Below are 21373 nucleotides of genomic sequence, written 5' to 3'. Positions count from 1 at the left end.
TCGTAAATGGCGAGTTCGATATCAATTTATTTCTCCGTCCCATAGTGTAAATATATTGTTATAAAAATGAAATGATCTTCACTCTATTTAGAGCATTTTCAAATGAGATGTCAAAAGTGCCAAGTAGATATTCAACGGTAACAAAAAGCAACAAAACTTTCTCCAACCGATGCTTCATATCTGACACGGAATAACGTCTAGGCCTTTGCTGCCTAATTTGACGTAGCTGCCAAATTTTGTTTTTGAGTTTTTTGTAAGATGCTTACACACATATGAGAAGTTAACGATGGTGTGGGAAAAATTATTTCCCTAATAAAAACGTAAACATTTATTGCTGGGCCGGAAAAAATCCACGAGCCCAACCAAAGTGTTGGGTTAGATTATTCACTTCCGACCCGAAATACTGTCGGGTTGAAGTCAAATTAGCGTTCCGACCCAGCCCAAATGAGAAATAAAAACCCTAGCTCCCTCATATCGCCTCCTATTTGTACTCCATCTTCTCCAACTTCCGCTGCTGCTCCGCCTTCTCTGCAACACTCCTCATCCCACAATGGTCTCTTTCTCCTCCCTCTCTCCCTCTCTCTCTCTCTCTCTCTCTCTCATGATAGTATGGATTTCTGATGAATCTGTTGTTTCTGTATATTGAATTTTCAGGCGTCGGAGAACAAGCTGGCGAATCCCATGAGGGAAATCAAGGTTCAGAAGCTCGTCCTCAACATCTCCGTCGGAGAAAGCGGCGATCGTCTCACCAGAGCCGCCAAGGTTTCTCCTTTTTACTTACTTCTCAACCTCCCCCACCCACCCAAAAATAAATCAACAATCGTATGCTGATATTTCATTTCCTATTTTGCCCCTTGCCCTAGGTCTTGGAGCAGCTCAGTGGCCAGACCCCTGTCTTTTCCAAAGGTGAGATTTGATTTGATCAGATTAGATTATCTCTGATATTTTTTGTGTGGTTATTTTTGTATTATTTGTTCGTGTATTTATTTGGGAGTTGTGATTCTGTGCAGCTCGGTACACTGTGAGGTCTTTCGGGATCAGGCGTAACGAGAAGATTGCCTGCTACGTGACTGTCCGCGGCGATAAGGCAATGCAGCTTTTGGAGAGTGGACTGAAGGTCAAGGAATACGAGCTGTTGCGCAGGAACTTCAGCGACACCGGATGCTTTGGTTTCGGTATTCAGGAACATATCGATCTCGGAATCAAGTTGGTGCTTCTCAATTTTTCATCTTGCCATATACCCTCGTTAAAATTGTCTTTGCAGAATGATTGTGTTTGATGAATTGGTGGAATGACATGTATGGTATGCTGGTTGGTTTTGTGTTCGCGCTTTAGATTACAATTTATGAGATTGGGAATAGTTATTTAGCTTTTATACGGGATTTGGATTTGCTCATAAACTTTTGAATTCTTAAAATAAGTTCCAACTAGACTGCCGCAATTCAGTTTACATTTCAGAATAAATGGTCTGGAAAAGTTGTGCAGCGTAGCGTAACAATGGAGCTAGATCCTTGTGAACGGAAAATAGCATTTTCGCAAAAGCTAGTGTTTGGTGTAATTTGGATTATCTCGGGTTTGCGCGAGGCACTAGTTGTCTCGCATCGCTAAAATTATTTCAAGTTTGAGTGAGGCACTATATACCTCAGGTTGGGAATGATATGCTTACCTTGCCCTACCTGTGGTCATCTCGGATTCCCTTTGAACGACTTTTTGTCCTAGTTATCTTTTCTCAATCATGTTTATATCTTTCTAAGGTGTTAAATTTCACAATGTATTTTGGATTCATTTTTTACCATCTCTTATCTGGCTGATATTATTTTAGATCCGTGTTGAATATAATGTGCGAACATAGGCGGTGTATGATTTCCAATCTCTAACCAGTTTGTTTTTCATTCATCAGGTATGACCCTTCTACCGGTATCTATGGTATGGACTTCTTTGTCGTTCTAGAGCGCCCAGGGTACCGTGTGGGACGCCGCCGCAGATGCAAGGCGCGTGTTGGCATTCAGCACAGGGTTACCAAGGAGGACGCAATGAAGTGGTTCCAGGTCAAATATGAAGGAGTCATCCTCAACAAGTCCCAAAATATTACCGGCTAGACAGATCAGCCACAATCGTGGATATTTTGTTTTAGGTTTGGCAAGTTGTTGCTACTTTGTGTCAATTCAGGAGCTATTACTTTTCTAAGACGTTTTCTAAGACGTGCGAGTATTTTTTATGTTAAGAGCTATCCGACGGTCAAACTCGTTTTGCTTATATGGGAGCGTATTTTATTTCTTGTTACAGTGCTTCCTTTACAACCACTTTAGCTAAATTTGTGATTGCTGTTTTCGGTTTAGAAAACAACCCCGATGTCTTGCTGTTTTCGGGTTATCTGCATAAAACCTGAAGAGAAAAATCCGAAATTCGATTTCTCGCATACACATAATGCTCTGATACAAATGTAAATGTTTCGGCTTTTTACGCTGCCTTAAGACTTGAGCAGTTTCACAAGCTCCATTTTTTTGAGTTTTGAGTAACCTCTCATTCCTCTCGACTTTGCGAGCTCCTTCAGCTCGGGGAGTTTCATTCCTTCCACTCTCACTAAATCTAATTCCTCTGCACCGGACCTTAAATCTAATTCCTCTGCACCGGACCTTCCAGTCGCCGAAGGTGTTGCTCCGTTATCCAGATCCAGAAACTGTGATCTCGGGGTCGATGGATGTGGAATCGGGGATCGTTTCACAAATTTTGATGGCGGCCGTGTCAACTTGAACTCTGCAACTGGAGGATTACTCTGCATTTGCTCCTCTCTCGTATCGGTTCTCCTTATGAAAACCTTTTTCCCGTCCTTCTCATCAGCTTTGCCTGCAGTAAATATAATTTGATTAAGAAATAGTATGTGAAAGATGATAAACCTAATCATCATAACTCGAAACTAATCACTCTTAAATTGCTTCGACTCCTCCTTGTTGCAAGCAATCAATATTCTAAACTACTCTGATCTACGGGATAGAAATCCAAACCAAGATGGAACGAGGTAGGCACATTGCAGTCGACACCTAACCTAACCACGAAAAATGAGCATGTCCAGTTGCAAAAATTGTGCACGACGGAATCAAACAAGGCATTCATCTCATCGACATTACCTTTCGGATTCCTTAACCCGTGAAGAGCGCGAAGAATCGAATCAGAATGCGGCCTATCTTCATAGTCATCGGAGCCAATCTTCTCGTCATCCACAGACCCTTCTTTTGAGATCGAAGTCTGAATCCGTCTGAATAGAGAAATGATCTCTTCCTGGTTTGCGTTCGTTTTTCTGGATCCCCGTTTCTTGCTTCCATCCTTGTTCGCTCTTTCTGATCGTCGCCGAGGTGGTTGGTCTCTTCCATTTCCTTGAGATCCAACGCTGCAGGTGACTGTTAAGTGAAGCTCCTTTCGCTCAAAGAGTGGGGACACATCTGCAATCAACAAGCTGCATCATCAAATATCCGAACTTCCGTTATCAAAACAGGAATGATAATTCAATAGCTACTAAATATTTATTTATTTTATTCGATGTAGTCCTTGCACTCGAGTTTGAATCCCTTCATCCGTAGATCAGAGTAGTTTAAATTATTGTTTGAATCCTTTTTCTCGTCCCGTATATCAGAGTAGTTTAAAATATCGCGTTATCAACTAAAAGTAGTAAAATTTTGTAGCAATTCCAGACAAGAAAATACCTAAACCAAGCTGAGGGATCTTTTTTGAACAGTTCTGAGAAGAACCCAATTGCAAAATTTAAGGTGGAATTGCGGAAAAGTGAATACCTTTGAGAGAGAAAATGGGGTTTCCCAGCTTGGGCTGCTTGCTGAAAGAGAAGAAAGTCGGAAACCGAAGCACAGAATCGTATTGAAAACCACTCGCGCCCATATTTTCCCGGAAAATTTTGGGTTTCTGAATGCGGAAATTAGATTTTCCTGGAAAATTGTTCTTGAATATTCTGAGAATACAAACGGATTAGATTCTGACACTTCTTTCCCCTTGCGTAATATTTCATTACAAATTTTCTCGTCCACAACTTCTCGTGGCGTGTGCAAAACACGCGCCACTATTTATTTGTTTATTTTTGGCTAGTCTTGTTGTTTAGGCGGAAACCAATAGGATCCTCTTCGGATTCTTTTTTGTGAGGATCTTGAAGATTTGTATATCGTGTCTGTTCATCGTATATATCATGTGGTTAATTTTTGTCAAATATTGTTTGTAATTAATTTTAAATAAAAATATTTAAAATAATTTCTAACTGTATAATATACGATGAATGAATATGATTCACGGATTCCTAAAATCATCACAAAAAAGATTCGACGAGAATCCGGATTCAGGTGGAAGTACACAAGGGGCGACCGACGCATCAAAACTACACGTTTGTACAATGGGGTGTGATATACATACTCAATTTTACTTCTCACACACTCCTTGATAATTTATGTCTGTTGATCTTCTTCAATTCATCTGATCTGACGGTCGAAAATTAAAAAAATGTGTGAGAAGTAAAATAAGGTATGTGAATATCACACCCCTTGTACAATAAGTGAAATAAACAAACGCATTGACACTCTACATTTGTACAATAAGTGAAATAAACAATCGCATCAACATTTAATTGTGACCACAAATCACACACGCGTGTGCGACCAATCATATCATCTTTCTTTGCTCATTGGACCTGGCTTCTCTACCCTCCCACTTTCCATATATTTTTATTCCCTCTTATTTGTGTAGTCATGGTTAAACCACGTCAACAATTTATATTACTATTGCTTTTTGTCTTATTATCTCTATAAAAAAATCAATATAAAATATTAATGTGATTTAACCGTGACTGCGCAAAATAAGAATGGATCGAGTGTATAGAAAGCGGAAGGGCAGAAAAGCCGGATCCTAGTCGTTTTTGGTATCGAAGTTAATTTTTCTTTCACTTGCCACTTCCCGAAACAAACCGCTTCTAATACGATCGTTCCTATTATTCTTCATAATTTTCCACTTGGAGATCAATCATCACCAACCTACCATTGTCTTCTCTATTCAAGCAGAAACAGCTGTAAATATTTCTTTTTTGTTCTTAGCATCCTAAAAAGGAAATCCACAAAGTTTTAATAACACGATATTCTAAACAACTTTAATGTGAAATTCATATTTGGATGTTAGGCAAGCGAAAATACTGTATTGACCAACTGACCGAACGCGCATATCTGGCATCAACATTATTTGAATTCCAAAAGAGGCATACAAGGATCATGACTTCTATTAACTAAGAAAATACCAAACTGTACCAAAACCAAAGTAAATTTAAGCAAATGATCGTGGCAGAAGGAAGAAATATTACATAATTATATTATATTTGGAGAACACATGAAAATAATAATACACCCAAGTGGCCACTTGCCAAAACCTATCAGAAAATAATGAAAAAACCCCACTGCTCTTTTCTCTCCACAGCAATCCATCAAAATTCACCTCTTAACAACCAATTTGGCCTAATCTAATCAACTTTAAGCAATGAAATTAAAGGAAATGTTTTCCGCACTCTTTTTTTTTCTCCTCGGGACTCTTACCGTTATTTTTCCGGTCATCGGATTGAATAAATTATAAAAAAAACACCTATCGACAGAAACGAGGAGAAAACTGGTGTGCAAAATTACTTTCCCTAAAATTAATCAACAAAACAATGCAATTTCAAGCTTGATCAACTTTCAACGACAGCATTTCGAGACAAGAACCAAGAAAATAATGAGGAAGACAATGGAAGAAAGCCCAATGGCCACACCAAGAACAACCTTATTCGGACCATGATGTCGATCCTGCTTCTGATCATCCTCGTCGGTGTCGTCGTAGTCCGAATCGCTGCTGTTGTCCGCCGACGAATCAGCTTTCGCCGGTGGCGGCGACATGGGCAGTCCATGTTTGTCGCAGGGAGAAATCCCCAGCTTCAGTTTCGACGACAGAACAGAGTGGTTGTAGCAGAGGTCGCTGTTCCTGCTGATCTTGAACACTTGCAATCTGCTAATGAACGACACATTGAACGGCACGACACCGTGAAATTTGTTGTTTGCGAGATTCAAGTGCTTCAAGCTCTTCATGTCGGAGAGGAATTTCGGGATTGTTCCGTTGAGCTGATTCGAGCTCAGATCGAGATGGACTAGGCCCGGGATTGCTGAAATCGACTCCGGGATGGCGCCGGATAAAGAATTTGAAGACAAAGACACGTTCTTTAACGAAATCAGGTCCCCGAACGAAGTGGGTATTGAGCCATTGATGGAATTGGAGGAAAGGTTTAAGGTTTCGAGGTTTTCCAGGAGTGTGAGGGCACTGGGTATCTTCCCCTGAAGCTTATTGCCGGAAAAATCTATGTGGGTAAGGTTTAAATTCATGCGTTTCGGAATGCTGCCGGTTAAATTGGCGTGGGAGATGGTGACTGATCTGAGCTTCTTCAAGCTTCCGAGGATGACGAAGGGTCCTGAGGCATTGACTTGGACGTTGGAGACGGTGAGATCGGTGAGGTTTTGGAGGCGGGCGAGCCAGACGCCGGTGAGGTGGCGGAGGGAGTTGATGCAGGTGAAGGAGTGGAGGGAGGCAACGAGGTCGGCGGGGAAGCGGATTGGGGCAATGGGGCAGTTGAGGAACTGGAGGGACTGGAGGGTAGAGAGGGATTTGAGGGCGGTGAAGGAGAGGGCGACGTCGTCGGAGCAGTTGGCGAGGCGGAGGGAGAGGAGGTGGCGGAAGGGCTTGGAGGAGTCGCAGATGGTGGTGTTTGGGGGGAGGATGGAGGGGTTTCTGCAGGGGTCTTTGGAGGTGGGAATGTTGAGGGACTGGAGGGCTCTGAGTTGCTTTGGGTCAAGTGTGCTTGAAGATGGTGAGGATGGTAAGGTTGGGGACCTTGGGGTGGTGGTAGAATTCGGTGGGGTGGGGGAGGAGGTGGGAGATGGGGTTGGGGGGAGTGGTGCTTTGGCTGATGGTGAGGATGGTAAGGTTGGGGACCTTGGGGTGGTGGTAGAATTCGGTGGGGTGGGGGAGGAGTTGGGAGATGGGGTTGGGGGGAGTGGTGCTTTGGCTGAGAGGGCGGTGGCGGAGAGGAGGAGGAGGAGGTAGAGAAGCAGAGTGGGAGGCAGTGGTGGTGGTTCCATTTTTTTAAGAGAGAGAAAGAGAGAGAGAGAGAGAGCTTTGGCGTTATGGGGAAGAGTGTGAGTGTGTATTTGTGTGAGGTGCTTGAGTGTGTACAGTGAGTGACCTGTGAGAGAGCTTGGGAACAATGATATGAGATTTAGGAAGCTGTGTTGTCTCTTAGAATTACTTTTATGCCCTTCAACTCTTGCAAAAGTTGCATAACGGGACTTTTGTTTTCATTGTCCAGCTGGTATTCCTCCTGCATTCACCTCATTATCAAGATACGAACATGAAGGTGAACTCACCTATTCGCAGGTCTGAGTTTACAGCCCGCTTCATGCTTGTTTTAAAATTGATGTTTTGTGCTTCTTCACTATTTATATTTTTCCGCTACACCTCAAAACCGTGATAAATTCTTAGCTTATTATTTTCGAGCAATTATGATAGGCTAACAAATGTTATTTGAGTTTCATACTCATCTTATTAATGCTGGTTGGTAGTCATTCATTGTTTATGTGTGGAGCCACTAAGGGATTAGAATGGTTTTGGACCATTCTGCCTTTTTTTTTTTTTTTTTTTTTTCTTTGGAAGATCTCGACGGTACAAGGGTAATTTTATTAATAACGAAAAAATAAATTACACCTAGTCAGGGGGACATAAACTTTAGAGAATGATACAAAGAAAAGAGGGGTGGACATGAAACCTAACCCGTTTAGAACCAAACCTAAAGGTCTAAACCTGCAAAACAAGTCAAACAACACCATAAAGTTAGGAGAAAAAAAGAAAGTGAGACAAACCTGGATGTCGACATGCACATTAATTTGAGAAGCGGTAACCAGGCAAGCGAACATAGTCTGAAAACAAAGCAGCACGAACCGCTATCGGAGGAGAATCATGCCATGTTAAAAATGGAGAAGACAAGCCCATGTTAGCAAGATTGTCCACAACAAGATTTCCTTTGCGATATATGTGAGATGTGTAGAAAGTCATTTTCCGAATGCGATCCAAACATATAGACTATTGCGTATGAAGAGGCCAAGGAGGATCAAAAATCAGACGATTGAAGAGCAGAAATAATACTAGAACTATCACTTTCCAACCAAAGACAATGCTAACCCCGCTGATATGCAAACTCAATACCAATAATAATTGCTGATAACTTTGCAAAACAAGAGTTGCGATGACCAATCCGTTGACAGAAACCTCCAACAAAATGACCATGACAATTCCTGAAAACTCATCCACATGCAGTAGGACCTGGATTTCCTTTAGACAAACCATAACATATTGTTCTTGTTGCTTATCAGTCGAATACTATTAAAATTCAAGTGTGCCTCTTCTCAGTCCAAATTCTCTTTTTCTTTGCAGGCCTCTTGTTCACTCATCTCTCTTATTTCAGTGTAGATTTCCCTTTCCCTCATTTTGCTATTAACTTTTCTTTGTATTTTCTTTAGTCCTTTTGTCATATTTTAAATGTTCTCGCTTAACTATTTACCTCATATTCAAGCATTTGAGTTTCTACAATGTTTTTAGCTCACTGAATAGAATTTGATGGGTCTTTCAACGTTTGTGCAATTTACTCTAATTTTTCATGTTGTGAGGCCCCTCCTCAGATAAAATTCTTGAATTAAAAAATTTTTACTTACAAGTAGAGAATATTATTTACTAAATAGTAATTCTAAGTGACAACTTTGAGCGATCAACATAGTAGTTGATTTTTTTTTCTTCCAAGGAGTAAGGTAATTAGTTAATTTGAAGTTTAATGATGATTTGTAGTTGATAAACATAAAGATTTGTCATGATGATTTTTACCATCCTTATTCGTCCCCTTTATTTGTCAAAAAGTGTTGAATTAATCAAGTTGGAGAAATTAAACCAGCAGCAATTAACACCATTTAGGCAAACAAAATAATAATCTACCAACTTTTTCACCTTTGTCTTTTTGCAGCATTAATTATGGAAAATAAAAGAGTGGTTGCCTGTATGAAAAGGCTGGCCTGGTTGAGTGTGTAAATAACGATAAAACCAGGGACATTCTTATGTGGCCACACGTGTAGTACCTTGTTTGAACATACGTGCTGCTGTTAAATACGGAAAGGGATCCTCTCCGAATCAATTTCCACCTAATCCATCAAGTTTGGAATTCGGATCGTTGAAATTTGATCTACCGGCTATAGTTATTATCACTTTTAAAGGGATCCCCTATTTGTAGCAGTTGAATTAAATTTCAACGGTCCAGATCCCAAACTAGGTGGATTAGGTGGAAAGAGATTAGGAGAGGATCATTTTCTGTTAAATACAAGAACATGGGTCAACAACTTGGATTTGGATCTCATCCGGATTTAAATTGTGGGGATCCTAAAGTTCCTCATATTCTAACTTTCTATCGTATATTAGGCGGTCAAAATTATTTTAAATTATTTTATTTAAAATTAAACATAAATAATACTTAATGAAAACTGATCACACAATGAATATATGAAAATTCTTAGGATCCCGACAAAGAAAATCTGAAAAAAAATCTCATCAGAAGGACTCGAAGGCAGATTTCAGCTTTCCAGTTTTCAACAGGTTAATTAATGGAGTAATTAATTAAATAATAAGTAAATGGCTTGTTAATCCGACAAATTTCTTTTAAATATTTAGCCTTCCGTTAAAGGCAAAGGCCAAAAGCCCAACGGGATTTATAATATAAAATCTGAAAATCTGAAAATCCAATATTTTTTAGTTAGAGTTGAGATATCTCCGAAATTCTGTGTCTAAAACATCATATTACACTGATCCATTTTACAGAAAAGCAAAGTTTTAAATAGTCATGATCTCTCTTTTGAACAACTTGAATTTCTGAGTCCGTCTACTCCGAACATAGAAATTTAGAAAGAATCTCAAGTGGACTTTTGTTGTGTCCAACCCTTTTGCCTTACGGTATACTCTATATTATATATATATATATATATATAGAAAACAATCATTGTGTTGTTGTGACTTATTTTAAAAGACAGAGGGTGCGACATAGAAGTAGAAAGGTTTTGAGGAATTTAGTTGTGAAACAACGGTAAGATTTCTGGTTCTGAGACCATGCGAGGGAGAGTGACCATTCGATCGGGAGTGGGGGCCGTATTCTGATGCTCATATTTCTGCTTTTCTATCAAGACAAGGTTACTCATAAGAAAATGATGTGTTAGCTAGCGTACGAGAAAAGTCTGGTTTAGGGAAAATGCTTCGGTTCAATCACAGATCACGTCATTCGTTCAACTTTTCACATAAAATAACGTTATTTTGTGTTTTGTTCGACACAACTTCACACTAGTCTCTAACTCCTAGACCTTTGAGCCTGCTGCCCTATATGGTTGGTACCACCGAGTCCATTCCATTGTGAGCGTAACTCCGTGGGATAACTGTATCCATGACCTATTCACATTGTTGGAGGAAAGCTTCGATACAAATGCTTAACTATGACAACTCTCATATTGAATCTAACAAAGAATATCCCATATTTTACAAAAATTGTCTTACAAATCATGTGTTTAGGTCCCGTACACAAGTTTTTCTCCCCAACGTTAATGATTTAGAACAAAAAATAGACAAAAATACATCACTAAGTGATGATGAGACGTGATCCAAATGCAATTGGAAGGGACAATTACAACATCTTCGTACACTGATATTGTAGGACAGCAATGATTAAATCTTTACACACTGATTGTCAAAATCCAAAAGAAAAAGGAAAAAAAATCATTACAAATCTTTCTAAACTACAAAGAACTCACTTGTGATTCCCAGAAATCGAGTTTTTCCTCGCATTCAAACTATAACGAATTCAAAATCGTGGAAAACTTTCAGGTAATGTCTCAGCAGTCTATGGAAATGCAGCTTTGAGCAAGCGTTGAGCTGTCCACTTTGCTCACAAAGGGATTTATCTTCACCCAAACAAGAGAGAAGACAGAGGCCAAGAGCACTGACCACAAAATAACGATGGTTGGAGTCCGGTTTTGGCGTCCCATGAGACCTTTGAGGAAGGGATAGAGATGAAGAATCACCCAGAAGGCGAAGAAAACCTTCCCGAAAAGTGGCCCCCAAGCTTCGTATCCCTTGTTAAGGGCGTCCGAAAATCCAGCTACAACACCAACCATGTTGACAATGAGGAGTGTAGTGGGGGGAATCAAAAGTGTGGTCCATTTGAAAGAAATTAAGCTAAAGCCAAGGACCTTAGGCTTTAAACTTGAAGGGTTTGGGCTCAGATTGGTGAAAAGCACAAGCTACGTTTTTTATTTCTTTTTGGATTCAATTTTTCTTCAAATAACAAGTCAGTGATTTGTGATTTTATGTGCAATTTCATGAAGTGTTTATATTTTGATATATAGTATCTGTTGTTGTATTTTTCATTTGTAATAAACTGTGCAAATTATTATATATTGTATAAGTGTCATTTGATTGGTTCTAACAGGTCTTCACACTGGTGTCAATACCTTCGACTTTAAATTCGACATTTCACCACTACTACTACACTTGCAGGTGGTCCTCCAACAGTAACAGTATGTAGACTTGGCTGGTCCTCCACTTCTTCGTGGATGTTAGTTACGTGATGGTTGTATGGACTTTGTTCGTTACTTAACAATAAGATCGAGTTAAAACGAAATAATTAAAGTCTTCAATGCGATTCTGTTTCTTGCGTTTATATAGGCTTCCAAACAACTCAACAGAACAGTTTCGTAGGACGTATACAACTCAACAAACTCAGTCATATAAGGCATCCGTTGTAGCACATTCACATCTTAAACCGAAAATATGAAGTCGTCTAAAATCTGTAAACGAGGCCCGAAGAGAGCAAACATTAGTCAGAAGTTACTCTGCATGCGAGTATAGAATGCTGTTGCAGTTTGGAAAGCATTGAGCACTACCAAAGAACAGTACTACACACATCAGGCTACGTATTTATTCTTGGCACTTCTATCCTGTCTCATCGCATCCTCTGCAAAAACCAGAGCATATAGGGTGTTACTTATTTATGAGGCCCCCAACATGACATGAAACTGAATATAATAACGAATGATATACGTAAGAAACAACATCCTTACATGAAATATGAATCCAATAGTTTCATTGTAGTCCAGAAACCCCTTCCATTGTTTCCCAATGCTCAGCTGCAGCAAGAAAGTGGCTATGAGACATCATTGCAACTTTCTTTACCAGAATGCAACTCATAGCAAGTGCATGTAATTTGACTGCCATGTTCTCAAAGAAAGGGCCTGTTTCCACGCTCGGTGTTTGGAGTAGGCTATAAGTCCGGCTCAACAAATTTAAGTTATAAAAAACCATATATTTGACTAAAGAGGAAAGCAGTTCAATCGCCGAGGGTCTTGACAGATTTAGGGACAGGGAGAAACATAAATAGAATGTTAATTGAGATATTAAATGTTTTCCAGAGACAGGATTTACCTTCACGCTGCTTCCTCTTCTTCCTCTTCAGTGTAGCCCTTTCTTGCTGCTTCAGTCTAGCACTTTCCTCCTTGCTGTTGTAATTGCTTTCATTGATGTTGTTGTTATGGGGATCTTGCCCTGGATTGTGGCTTGGGGGGGGCCCATTATTGGGAGGCGCCGGGGGGAGGCCATTATTGGGAAGCCCCGGGGGCGCATGAAGAATTCGTTGCTTGTTTCTCAAATTTATTGCTAGATTTTCTCCAAATTGTTGTTCAAGCACTTGACGCAGATGGTGAAGAAATTGTACGGACAATATATCATTTTCCATCGGGATATCCACATCAACGGTATATCGCATTCCCTGCTCCACTGGCGGTGGAGGGAATGCCGGAACTTCTTCTGCTGAATCTGATTTTGCCATAGTCTCAGACTTGTAGATTTTAATATAATCTCTGCAAATTACACTAACTGTCAACGACTCGCTGCGTATTCCAAATCAGGAAGAAGGATTTCAGTCCTTTTCCACATTACGTATTTTCCATCCACCAAATTGACACTCTTATAATACAAATTTAAAGAGGCCTGAGAAAACTATGAGCTTCAATCTACGAAACATTGTAATGATCAGTATATCACAGAGCAAAGCTAAACATAATACACCTCAAATTAGTGTACACACTGTTGACTGCTGTGAACCTTTTTCATTAGGAGAATCCAGTGACAGAACAAAGTATGATCTTAAACAGCAACAATTAATCAGATGATAAGTAAGGGGTCAAATCGAAACGATAACCAAAGGAACTAGCCAAAACATAACTCTCGCCTAAATTTGAATAAAAAAAAGGTTAGCAAATAGGAACAATAGCACATTAGAAAACATGAATTTAGAGATTAACGGAGTAATTTCGAACAGCAAGCTACAAGATGAACAGAATGGAGTTCAAAATTCAAGCGAATCTACAACCTACCAGAAGCTCAACATTAGGCTCAGCAAGCCAAAAAAAAAATCGACTGCAGAGAAAAAGCAAAATTTCCTGGAAAATACTCGGAATGGAGCTCAAAATTCAATCAAATCTACGATCTACCAGAAGCTCAACAAACAACGGAATCGATCAGATTAGCTACTTGCATTCAAATTCACAAGAAATTAAGCAAATGTTTTAGGAAAATACACGAATCCATCAAACGAACAGCAACTAAGAACAGCAACTAATTCAAACATTCAAACGGATAGTACGAAACGATTAGGGATTGAGAAACTCACCGATTTCCGGAAATTGAGAGATTGAGATTGTGGAGGTGCGAGTTGTGAGTGAGAGGTAAAATGATATCTGACGTGCGAGTATTTATACTTCTCCAAGTTTGAAGAGGCGGGATGGATCACTGTGACGGATTAGCGCGCTCTTTAACCTGGATTAGTGTAAATGCAAATTGATTAGGCTTGAGCGTAATAGGCCAACACTGGTTTTGGGCTTTTGGCCCAATTAAATCTGCCAAATGTGGATTTTGACCCAAAAAAAGGCCCACAGTAATAAGAGTAGTTGGGTTTTTTGTTTTCCTTCCAATTTTATTTTAGAATATTAGGGTGGTTGAAAGGGTCACACTTAGTTTCGATTCCTAGCTTAGTGATTAATACGATGGTGGTTAGATGAATTTAAAATGTCTTTGTGAGTCTTTATCAATTTTTAAAAAGGTGAACATCGTGATTCATACGATGGTGGCCAAACTCCAGATGAAACAAACAAGTCCTCATATGTCTGTAAACCATCTTGATAATTTTAGCCAATTTTTTTTCATTTCTATCGTTTGGAAATGCATTAAAGCGACTGAAAGCTCTTTTAGTAAAAATATTTTTAAAATCAATTCTTATTAAAAATCCAAGTAGATCTTAGAAAAGAACTTGAAGCGTTTCCAATAAGAGGCACGTATATGATATTTCTTCCAAAAAAATATGCTTACAATGATTTTAAAATCCAAAATCAATTTCATAAAAAACGTTTTTAATCATTTTAAAAACAAGTCCAATGAGCCTTGAGCCTAACCAATTGTCCATACAAAAGTTCAGAATAACCTTTGAATTAAACGACAACACAAAGAGTACCGAACCAAACGTACAAGATAGTAAGATACAACTGAAAAGTCGGAAACCATGCCCACCTCCGAAGCTCAAGAATTATACTTACACTCGAATACAGAGTTGTAGTCCCACTCCCTATTCCCTAAACACTTCTTCCATGGCGTCCGTACTCGGAAGTTGCTCGACAGCAGCAACTTTGGCCCCTCGACATCTCTCATCTCGCACTTCCAGGACTTCAATTCCCTCTCTCTATATGCCCAGGTAATCATTCCCCACCAAACAGAAGAAAACCCACTTCTTCTTCCAGCATCTGAACCATGATTTGGGATTGTTTTCTGCAATTTGATTGAATATATGAAATACCCAGTTCGTAATTTGGTGTTGTTGGTGTTTTGATGGGAGATTTGATGTGGGTTTTGGCTGGACAATGGTAGTGGATTGCTGTTAATTTGAATGGAATTGCGTTTTTGCATTGCAGGGAAGAGTTCTGGGAGGAAGTTTTATGGAGGGATTGGGATTCGTGGAAAGAAAAGGTCTCAATTCCATGTGACCAATGTTGCTACTGAAATCCCCTTCTGAGCAGGTCTGAATTTTCTTCATCTAATTGCAGTATTTAACAACAAATTTTTGCATTGAATTGGTGGTTCAGTTTTGATTGGTTTTGTAGTTTACTATTGGGAATTATACATGTTATGTAAAGATTTAGGTTGTGGAATTGGAAGGGACAATTACAACATCTTCTCACACTGATATTGTAGGACAGCAATGATTAAATCTTTACGCACTGATTGTCAAAATCCAAAAGAAAAAGGAAAAAAAATCATAACAAATCTTTCTAAACTACAAAGAACTCACTTGTGATTCCCAGAAATCGAGTTTTTCCTTGCATTCAAACAATAACGAATTCAAAATCGTGGAAAACTTTCAGGTAATGTCTCAGCAGTCTATGGAAATGCAGCTTTGAGCAAGCGTTGAGCTGTCCACTTTGCTCACAAAGGGATTTATCTTCACCCAAACAAGAGAGAAGACAGAGGCCAAGAGCACTGACCACAAAATAACGATGGTTGGAGTCCGGTTTTGGCGTCCCATGAGACCTTTGAGGAAGGGATAGAGATGAAGAATCACCCAGAAGGCGAAGAAAACCTTCCCGAAAAGTGGCCCCAAGCTTCGTATCCCTTGTTAAGGGCGTCTAAAGCTAATCTAATCTGGACTACCAAAATCATGAACTATCAATTTTCCATCTTTTCAATTTCTACAGAGCACCCATTTCCTTCCTGCAAATGGATCTTACAAACTTCCACTCCGTTCTATCAATTTTGTTGGAATTAATAATTCTGCGGAGCATTTTTGCAGTGAATTTCAGCGACCCATTTGCCTAATTAGTTTGTAGCATATTATTCAATGGCGATGCAATGCAGTAACTTTGGCGAAAGACGTGTAGTTGTGAAAAGATGAAAAAGGAGAACGATTGTGTAATTTGGTTGTCAATGTGTGCTTTAGGCTGAGCTATTTATGTCAAACATTACAAGCCCCTATATTTAAGCAAAGATGTGTATAAAAGGTTTAGGATTTTCTTAGCACCTTTAATTCAAACATGCTCAGTTTTGAATTTATACATAACTAGAGTGTAGGGTTCCAACCACGTTGCTAAGTTGAGTTACTAGAATTGGATTGTCCTATAAGGTTTAAATTTCCCCAAGTTATTTATTGCATTTTAGGAAGTGATCTTACTGATTCATATGATGATGATGTTATATAAGTTCTTGAATTGAGCTGTCAAACCACGAGCATTGATTATATCCATTATTTGGCACTTGCAAGATTATTTTTATGTTTTTTTGAGTTCTAAAAGGTGTCATTTTTTTCAGTTTTAGGTGAAAGAGATACTATCCCATTATCCATCCAATTACAAACCGTCTGCAGTGATTCCAACAGCAGCATGGAGGTTGGCTCCCTGTTTCAGCAATGAATGCGGTATGTTTATTTTGTTGGGCTGTATTTTTGTATTGTTTTCTACTAATTAATGATGTAAAAATGTTATTAAGTTATTGGTTCTGTTAATACTGGTAAATTTAGAATTACATTAAATTTTGTTTGTTTTCTCTGCATTTTCTCACCAACCAAACTCTATTTTTATGTAGAGATCAAGCATGCAAGGGGATGGTAGGATCAACACATCAAAGGTAGAGATTGACTCTTTCTCTCATGTTAAACTTCTACTGTGATGTTTTTTTATTATTAAATTTTGGTAAAATCATTGTTTATCATAAACCTTATCACAATACAAATAACAGGGAGTGAGAGATGAAAAATAGAGAGGTATCTGTTTGATTGTATGTTTGCTTTGCAAATTTTGTATAATGATCATGAATTGTGGTGTAAGTGCATCTCTGATTTGTTCTTTTTCACGTTTCTGCATAAAGGATTTTCCAACTTTGATTGTGGCCAGTTGGAATTCATTTTGCTAAAATAAGATAAATCTCTTTTTGAGCGAATATGGGGTTTTGTTAGGTGTGGGGTTCTTTTGGCCTAATTTTTTTTTAATTGATTTGGGGTTTTGTTTGGTTTGGGATTGTGATGTTTCTGTATTTAATTTGGTATTTCATAGTTTAGCTTACGATTGTCATCAATTTTCTTAGACAGGGAGGTAATGTTCAATTGATGGAATGTATTTAAAAGATGTTGCTTTTAGAAGGTTATTATGTTAGTATACTTTATACTGTAATGAAATTTTATATGAATAATATTTCAGTCATAGAGCTACACAAAGATAAAGACAGGTTGAGCGATAAAAGCTCAGCCACAAGTGGTCAAGTAGTGTATTTTGTGTTTCTCTTCCTCCACTGAGAAGTTTGTGAAATCGCAGTGGTTGGAACGCCACTACTGGTTTGGGTATGCTTTCTGTCTCGGTGTTGTGGGGTGAAAAGTTATCTGAAAATAATGGAAATAAAATTTTCTGCATCGTGATTATTTAATTGTATGATAATGTTTCCAATGTTTTAGATTACATTGATCTGTATTATTTTAAAGTACATATAAAGATTAGTTTGTAGGTGTATGCACTTAATATGGGATATATGTTATACTTAAGGTTATTCAACATACAATTGCATATAATCTCAATTTTCTCATGCAATTTTTGTCTGAGCTTCGGAATCGTTGAACAGGATGACTCATACTTGGATAGCTACATCAGCACAATCGGAGTTGAATTTGTAAGCATGTTGTCAGTTTTACACTAATGATTCCTTTGATTCAACTCTTGCTAATCTCTGTTATTTATTGTGTCGTTTAGAAAATTTGCAAGTCATGAACACGGTGAAGTATGGATGAATTCAATTACCCCTTTACAATTCTAGATGGAATGCCATTGAAAGTAATCATTCTCACATTCATATGAATAAATAATGTTTCAGATGTTATGCCTGGTAGACAAGTTTCCAACGCTGAGTCCAAAGTATAAGAAATGATGAGTTGTCAAGGTTGACTTCTTGCATTTGGCTTAACACCTAAACATGTCTTATCTCATCTACGTGTTGATTACATTTTGTTTGTGCTTAATGGAATGTTGAAAAATGCTCAAGTGCATGGTAAGTTCTTATGAATTTACTCTTTAACAGTGAGGTCATTCGCAACCATTTATTTAAACGTTTGATTAAGTAAACGTTTGATTGTGTATTTATTTAAACGTTACAATTAGTGATATACATGCAAACGTTACATTTTCTTTGAGCTGGATTAGTTACAGATGGAGAAGGGGGGAGGGTGTGGAATGTCAGGGAGAGGAAGGGAGAGGGAGGTCTACATCTCAGAGTCCAGCTCGAGTCCTCAGGTAAAACCCCATTGTTCCCTGTTTTTCTTTTCAGCATCTTACACAACTATTTCTTTCTTCATATTCTCTTTATGTTTGGCTGAAATTCTGAGTTGCCAACTCCCACTGTCTTCCTTCTCAACTTATTTGCCAAAATCTTTTCAGTTTCAGCAGCAGCGGCCACCACTCTTCCCCAAAGGTAAATTTCTCCTCTCTTTCTTAGATTCAGAATCTTCAAAATCCTCATCTACATCGTTTGATTTCTGCAATTTGGATTCCACAGAAACATGGACTTGCTTTTTTCTCTCTGCAGCGCTGCCCATTTTCCACCAAAATCACATCTTAAACTCTTCCAATTTCGAACACGAGATGCCCGGAGAAGGTCAGTACCCTCAGTCATACCCAATTTACCCAAAAATAATTTTAATATCAGTGATGGGTTCGTGTTCTCTCGGAAATTTGCTCTGTTGCTTCCCGCTTCGTTTGACTGCATCTTTCTTTGTTTTAACTTTCGTTTTTGTTTTGCTTTGTGCTCTCTCGCCGTCAAACGATGTTCTCTTTTTGTGAGGGTTGTCGTCCCAAAACGTTGTTGTTTTTCTGTGAGAGTTGTTGTCTAAAAATTTTCTAAATATTTCTCTTTGCGTCTTGAGTCTAGGATTTGGGTCTATTCGTGAGATTGAGTATTCTTCTAAACCCCTCTTTTTCGTTGATGGGTTTTGTATATATATGGGTGAATTTTTGTATTTCATTCTTCAGTTTAACTCCTTTATTGTGATAGTGTTACATACATATAATACTGAATTTCGTGGAGTAGACTAATGCTTAGTATTTGATGCTGCTGTACCTTGAATTTGTTTCAAGTTCTTTTATATAAGATTACCCCTTATGAAGAAGTGAACTAAATAGGATGATTCTTATATTTGCCAAGATTTGGTGGTCTCATAGTTTTCTTAGGCCTCTTTAAATTTTTATTATAAGAGTGTCAATTTGGTGGTCTGCTAACATGGCGCTAGTTTAATGTTTTGGAACAGTAGGAAACAAAGCTGCCGCACCATTTGGGATTAATGGCGGCACGTTATCAGCAATTGGTTATGCAGGGGCTTGCACCTCCACAAATCATCAACAATGCCGGCATAGCATTGGATGTTAGATCAGCTATAACGTAAGGTGATTGATGTACCATTAAGGCATCTATTTTTTTTTATATATATCTTTTAGAACGTCCCTTAATTATATAATCTATACTTTGGAATGCAAGAATGGTTTCCTGATTGATGTACAATTTGTACACTCTTCTTCGAAATATCAATATCAACAGTATATCACATTCCCTGCACCACTGGCGGTGGAGGGAATGACGGAACTTCTTTTGCTGAATTCCCTACTTCTATTATGTCATAATTTCTTATTCCAGGCATATGGCCCAATTGCATATCCCTTCCGAGCCAGTAACCATGTGATAACAGAGTCAATCTGTCTATGGGAAAGTCAGGTGGCAGTTGAAGCACTGCTGCCAGGTTCCTACCACTGGACAAGGATTGTCTGCCTTCCCACTTTCGGTACCCTCCCGTGCTCTCTTATTTTGTGTGATCACGGTTAAGTCACGTCAAAATTTTATATTGTTTTTTTTTATAGAGATAATAAGACAAAAATGAATAGTAATATAAAATGTTGACGTGACTTAACCGTGACCACACAAATAAGAGGGCACAGAAGGTCACTGGAAGTGGGAGGGCAGACAATCCTTGTCCAGTGGTAGGAACCTGGTAGCAGTGCTTCAACTGACACCTGACTTTCCCATAGACAGATTGACTCTTTTATCACATGTTTACTGGCTCGGAAGGGATATACAATTGGGCCGTGTGCTTGGAATAAGAAATTATGACATAATAGAAGTAGGGAATTCAGCAGAAGAAGTTTCGGCATTCCCTCCACCGCCAGTGGAGCAGGGAATGCGATATACTATTGATATTTCGAAGAATGTACAAATGGTACATCAATCAGGAAACCATTCCTGCATTCCAAAGTATAGATTATATAATTAAGGGACGTTCTAAAAGATATATAAAAAAAAAATAGGTGCCTCAATAGTACATCAATCAGCTTACGTTATAGCTGATCTAACATCCAATGCTATGCCGGCATTGTTGATGATTTGTGGAGGTGCAAGCCCTTGCATAACCAATTGCTGATAACGTGCCGTCATTAATCCCAATGGTGCTGCAGCTTTGTTTCCTGCTGTTCCAAAACATTAAACTAGCGCCATGTTAGCAGACCACCAAATTGACACTCTTATAATAAAAATTTAAAGAGGCCTGAGAAAACTATGAGCTTCAACCTACGAAACATTGTAATGATCAGTATATCAGAGCAAAGCTAAACATAATACACCTCAAATTAGTGTAGAAATTGTTGACTGCTGTGAACTTTTTTCATTACGAGAATCCAGTGACAGAACAAAGTATGATCTTAAGCAGCAACAATTAATCAGATGATAAGTAAAGGGTCAAATCGAAACGATAACCAAAGGAACTAGCCAAAACATAACTCTCGCCTAAATTTGAATAAAAAAAAAAGTTGCAAATGGGAACAATAGCACATTAGAAAACATGAATTTAGAGATTAACAGAGTAATTTTGAACAGCGAGCTACAAGATGAACAGAATGGAGTTCAAAATTCAAGCGAATCTACAACCTACCAGAAGCTCAACATTAGGCTCAGCAAGCCAAAAAAAAAATATCGATTGCAGAAAATAAGCAAAATTTCCTGGAAAATACTCGGAATGGAGCTCAAAATTCAATCAACTCTACGATCTACCAGAAGCTCAACAAACAACGGAATCGATCACATTATGCTAGCTACTTGCATTCAAATTCACAAGAAATTAAGCTAATTTTTTAGGAAAATACACGGAATCCATCAAGAAACGTGCAAAACG

General features: G+C 38.6%; 5 protein-coding genes and 1 long non-coding RNA gene across 17 annotated transcripts; 2 read left to right on the top strand and 4 right to left on the bottom strand.

Moving 5' to 3' along the window:
* Nucleotides 1-411: 411 nt before the first annotated feature.
* On the top strand, nt 412-2283 carry LOC103408875 (large ribosomal subunit protein uL5). The gene is made up of 5 exons (XM_008347695.4): nt 412-553; nt 655-762; nt 864-906; nt 1011-1206; nt 1901-2283. The coding sequence occupies exons 1-5, from the start codon at nt 551-553 to the stop codon at nt 2097-2099; spliced, it is 549 nt and encodes a 182-aa protein (XP_008345917.1). The 5' UTR covers nt 412-550; the 3' UTR covers nt 2100-2283.
* Nucleotides 2284-2386: 103 nt separating this feature from the next.
* LOC103408876 (SAP-like protein BP-73) lies at nt 2387-4031 on the bottom strand. Its single transcript, XM_008347696.4, has 3 exons — nt 3789-4031; nt 3129-3440; nt 2387-2847 (listed from the first exon to the last, which is right to left on the bottom strand). Exons 1-3 carry the CDS (start codon nt 3889-3891, stop codon nt 2471-2473), a joined length of 792 nt encoding a protein of 263 aa, XP_008345918.2. The 5' UTR covers nt 3892-4031; the 3' UTR covers nt 2387-2470.
* A 1294-nt stretch (nt 4032-5325) lies between these two features.
* LOC103427904 (receptor-like protein 51) lies at nt 5326-7445 on the bottom strand. The gene has a single exon (XM_008365989.4). The coding sequence runs from the start codon at nt 7143-7145 to the stop codon at nt 5715-5717; it is 1431 nt and encodes a 476-aa protein (XP_008364211.2). The 5' UTR covers nt 7146-7445; the 3' UTR covers nt 5326-5714.
* Nucleotides 7446-11767: 4322 nt separating this feature from the next.
* LOC103434901 (uncharacterized) lies at nt 11768-13891 on the bottom strand. Its single transcript, XM_070821456.1, has 4 exons — nt 13811-13891; nt 12565-13028; nt 12204-12374; nt 11768-12097 (listed from the first exon to the last, which is right to left on the bottom strand). The coding sequence occupies exons 2-3, from the start codon at nt 12965-12967 to the stop codon at nt 12226-12228; spliced, it is 552 nt and encodes a 183-aa protein (XP_070677557.1). The 5' UTR covers nt 12968-13028; nt 13811-13891; the 3' UTR covers nt 11768-12097; nt 12204-12225.
* A 739-nt stretch (nt 13892-14630) lies between these two features.
* Nucleotides 14631-20898, top strand: LOC103427865 (uncharacterized). 12 transcript variants are annotated; one of them, XM_029103132.2, is made up of 9 exons: nt 14631-14884; nt 15102-15206; nt 15552-16597; nt 16765-16806; nt 17791-17838; nt 18366-18455; nt 18600-18633; nt 18748-18816; nt 20709-20898. In XM_029103132.2, exons 3-9 carry the CDS (start codon nt 16589-16591, stop codon nt 20741-20743), a joined length of 327 nt encoding a protein of 108 aa, XP_028958965.1. In that variant the 5' UTR covers nt 14631-14884; nt 15102-15206; nt 15552-16588; the 3' UTR covers nt 20744-20898. The 12 variants fall into 12 exon arrangements, with proteins under 12 accessions (XP_028958965.1, XP_028958964.1, XP_028958960.1 ...); XM_029103131.2 differs by having other exon boundaries at nt 18718-18816; XM_029103127.2 differs by lacking the exon at nt 20709-20898 and adding an exon at nt 19466-20020.
* LOC139195804 (uncharacterized) lies at nt 20338-20674 on the bottom strand. Its single transcript, XR_011580838.1, has 2 exons — nt 20543-20674; nt 20338-20448 (listed from the first exon to the last, which is right to left on the bottom strand). It is a non-coding gene; the product is annotated as an uncharacterized lncRNA (long non-coding RNA).
* Nucleotides 20899-21373: the final 475 nt, after the last annotated feature.

Source organism: Malus domestica, chromosome 05 (genome assembly GCF_042453785.1).
Source record: "Malus domestica chromosome 05, GDT2T_hap1".
Classification (NCBI taxonomy): domain Eukaryota; kingdom Viridiplantae; phylum Streptophyta; class Magnoliopsida; order Rosales; family Rosaceae; genus Malus; species Malus domestica.
Note: the sequence above shows the minus strand (reverse complement) of the source record. Positions and strands in the feature narration are given on the sequence as shown.